Genomic DNA, 3,069 nt, shown 5'->3' on the forward strand with positions numbered 1-3,069 from the left:
AAGTCAGATGAATGTGACATGAGCGTTCACACTGCAGTCACTTTGAAAACATCAVATATATATCTGATTTAAAACCACATACTGAAACGGCCTGGGTCGGATTAGAAAAAATCAGATTTGTCTCGTTCAGACTGTCGTAAAAAAATCAGATATGAGTCACGTTTGCCTGCAGTGTGAGCGTAGCCAAAGAGACATCTAGGAAACATCCAAATCAGAAACTTCTTCATCATGACAGACCAAAGCAACACAAATCCACAGGCATTTATAAAATACACAAAAATCAACGGGCAAGGTTAGGGTTACAAAAACCCAGGACTGAAAACAGAAACAAGCCAGGGTTTACATACGAGGATCTGACTTTAGCCAGATTAAAACGGAGCTGTGATGGGCAAAACAGAGAAGCTGAGGAAAAATAACTGTGGGCTTCGATAAAACACAATTTATGTTTGTGAATGCCAGGATAAACAATTAACAAAACAAAGATGACCAAGAAACAGAAAACCATGGAAACATTTTGATACATCAACTGAAAAACAGATTAACAAAAAACTTCAACCAGTAAAAATAAAAACCCTGCAGAACTCCTCTCTGACATCTGACACAGTCTGCATCTTTAGTTTGGATCAGGAAGGAAATGTATTTTGTATTACTTATCTGACTGMAACATTTCTTGTTTCTGAACATCTCCTGGACTTTGTCCTGGCAGGTTCGATAAACTGGTCTACATCGGAATCAATGAGGATCGGGTCTCTCAGCTCCAGGTTCTCCAGGCCATCCTCAGAAAGTGAGAACTGACCCCTGAATATGATGAGAAAAGAAAAGCAAATGCAAAATACATCTATGCATTGTCTACTGTACCATCTTCATGAGGCACAAAACTATTTTGTCTGAAATATGTAGTTAAAAAAATTAAGAGAATAATTTAAAAAATGAAGTTTTTTTATATTTATTGTAAAAAAGAACAAAGTGTAACTTTTTCTCCAGATTCCAGTTGGACCCTGCTGTGAAACTGCAGGACGTAGTAAACCACTGCCCCAGTCACATGACCGGCGCTGACCTGTACGCTCTCTGTTCAGACGCCATGACGGCCGCCATCAAGAGAAAGATCCGTTTCATRAACGACGGTAAACACAAAGTGTGCCTAAAGGAAAAAAATGGTATAGGTCCTCTGGACGGYTTCTTCTTTACAAAATGTGCCTGTTGTGACAGGAGGGGAATTTCAAGTTCAAAACACTGTATTTTTTGAATAAAAATTACTCATAAATTCAATTTAAAACCTCAATTACAATAATATCCTCAAGGCGGAAATCTTTGATTTGGTGTTTTGTTTGATCTAAGAGACCGTGTACTACTACAGTGACAATCTTTCTTTACAGTAAGACCAACAATCAGATGCAGTGTCTCGAATCATTTTAAAACATCTTGAAACAAGCTGCACAAACTGTTTGATGCATGACAGCATGTACATTTATCACAAGTAGCTTGAAGTTGCAAGGATTATAATCAGGTGGGCATATTTTTGCTGACATTCATTAGCCACTGAATATTAATGGTACTTGCTGTAAGTGATCATCGACACATCAAAAACTCATTCTTTTTTTGGAGTCAACCTAATTCAAGATGGCTGCCATAGCCAGCTGTCCTTAAAGGACACAAAAAATAGCTATCAGTCCATTTTACATATATTGACCTAAAGTTTGTGTTGTAGTAGCTGAAACTGATCCACAGCACATTCTAACAAATTAAGCAAGATATTTGTTTAGCTTTAGCTATCTAAAGTCAACTTTTTATTTGAAATATATTTCATGAAGTAATGAATAGATTTTATGGAATCTTTCAGGAAACAAGTGTTGGATTAACGTTTTGAGCCAGCTCAAATCAAGTTGGTCACCAAGAAAAATGTCTTTATAAAGCAAAATGTCTGTATTCTGTTAATTTAAAAACTGTAGTAAAATCTATTGTAGTTTTGTAGCTGAGAATTAATTACAACATATTCATTGAAAGAATACTAGGATTTTAGGCAATATTATTAAACTAATTTTGTGTTGTTATGTGCACTAAATCCAAATGGACTGTACTTAAATAGCACCTTTCTATCTAACCAGGATACTCAAAGTGCAACATTTTGCAACATTGCGTGATGATTTACCCTCTTTTAACCGTTTGTTAATCCTCTCCTTTGTTTCACTTGACATCTCTCGTGCTTGAGCCATGATTCATGTCAGTCCGCTTGGTGCAACAGCTCTCCAAGCTGTGATCACTCCTTTTTAGATGCAGACTAACAAGCAGATCTAACTTAATGCAGGTGTTAGTTTTGGGAATGAAAATATTCAGGGTGGTTCCATAATTTTTTCTTCAGAATTGAGTGATTCCATATTTTTTCCCTCTGCTTGGTCTAAAAAATTAACTCTTACTGACTACCACATTTTTTTCTTTCAGATTTCTTTTAGTGCTTCTTAAAGCCAGAAAGTTTCTAATTGAAATGACTAGTTTTGTATCATGTCTGTGATCTGCTTTTTTCTACAAAATGAAACCGAATGAACATCCTCCGAGGCCGGTGATTCCATAATGTTTGCAAAGGGTTGTATAACCTTCAACCATCCTCTCCCACAGGTCTGGATTCTGAAGACTCCCCTGTCCTTCTCTCCATGGAGGACTTTTCTTCAGCACTGGAAAATTTCAGACCATCCATTTCTGACAAGGAGCTTCTGCGGTACCAAAATATTCATGAGAGACTTTCTGCAAAGTAGAAACTGCTGTTTTTGATTATAGGCCAATTGCAGCAYAATGATTAAAAAAGATGAGAATAAACATCATTAGTTATTTATAGCAATAATAACCTAAAGTGAAATCTACCTCTGAAGAATCTGTGCAATGACGGATCACATTCTAGAATGTAAATTTTGTAAAGATAACACTCATTTATAAAATAATGCATAAAAAATAAATCCAGTTAAAATACTAATATGGGATCCTTGTTTGTTTGTTTACAATCAGTGTCAAAAATTTCTCCAAGAGTTTGTAATTTATTTATGTTTCRCTTTGGGATACTCGGCCTAATACCAACAC

The 3,069-nt window shown here is 35.9% G+C and overlaps 1 protein-coding gene across 2 annotated transcripts in view; it reads left to right on the forward strand.

Annotated features, from left to right (window-relative positions):
- pex6 (peroxisomal biogenesis factor 6) overlaps positions 1-2,965 on the forward strand; it is a gene marked incomplete at its 5' end in the record, with an annotated part of 21,066 nt that extends 18,101 nt beyond the window's left edge. For both annotated transcript variants that reach the window (XM_014016074.1, XM_014016075.1), the window contains 3 exon segments: positions 707-784; positions 985-1,124; positions 2,614-2,965. In XM_014016074.1, coding sequence (XP_013871528.1) covers positions 707-784; positions 985-1,124; positions 2,614-2,750 — 355 coding nt within the window.
- Positions 2,966-3,069: the final 104 nt, after the last annotated feature.

Source organism: Austrofundulus limnaeus, unplaced genomic scaffold, assembly GCF_001266775.1.
Source record: "Austrofundulus limnaeus strain Quisiro unplaced genomic scaffold, Austrofundulus_limnaeus-1.0 Scaffold138, whole genome shotgun sequence".
In the NCBI taxonomy this organism is placed as follows: domain Eukaryota; kingdom Metazoa; phylum Chordata; class Actinopteri; order Cyprinodontiformes; family Rivulidae; genus Austrofundulus; species Austrofundulus limnaeus.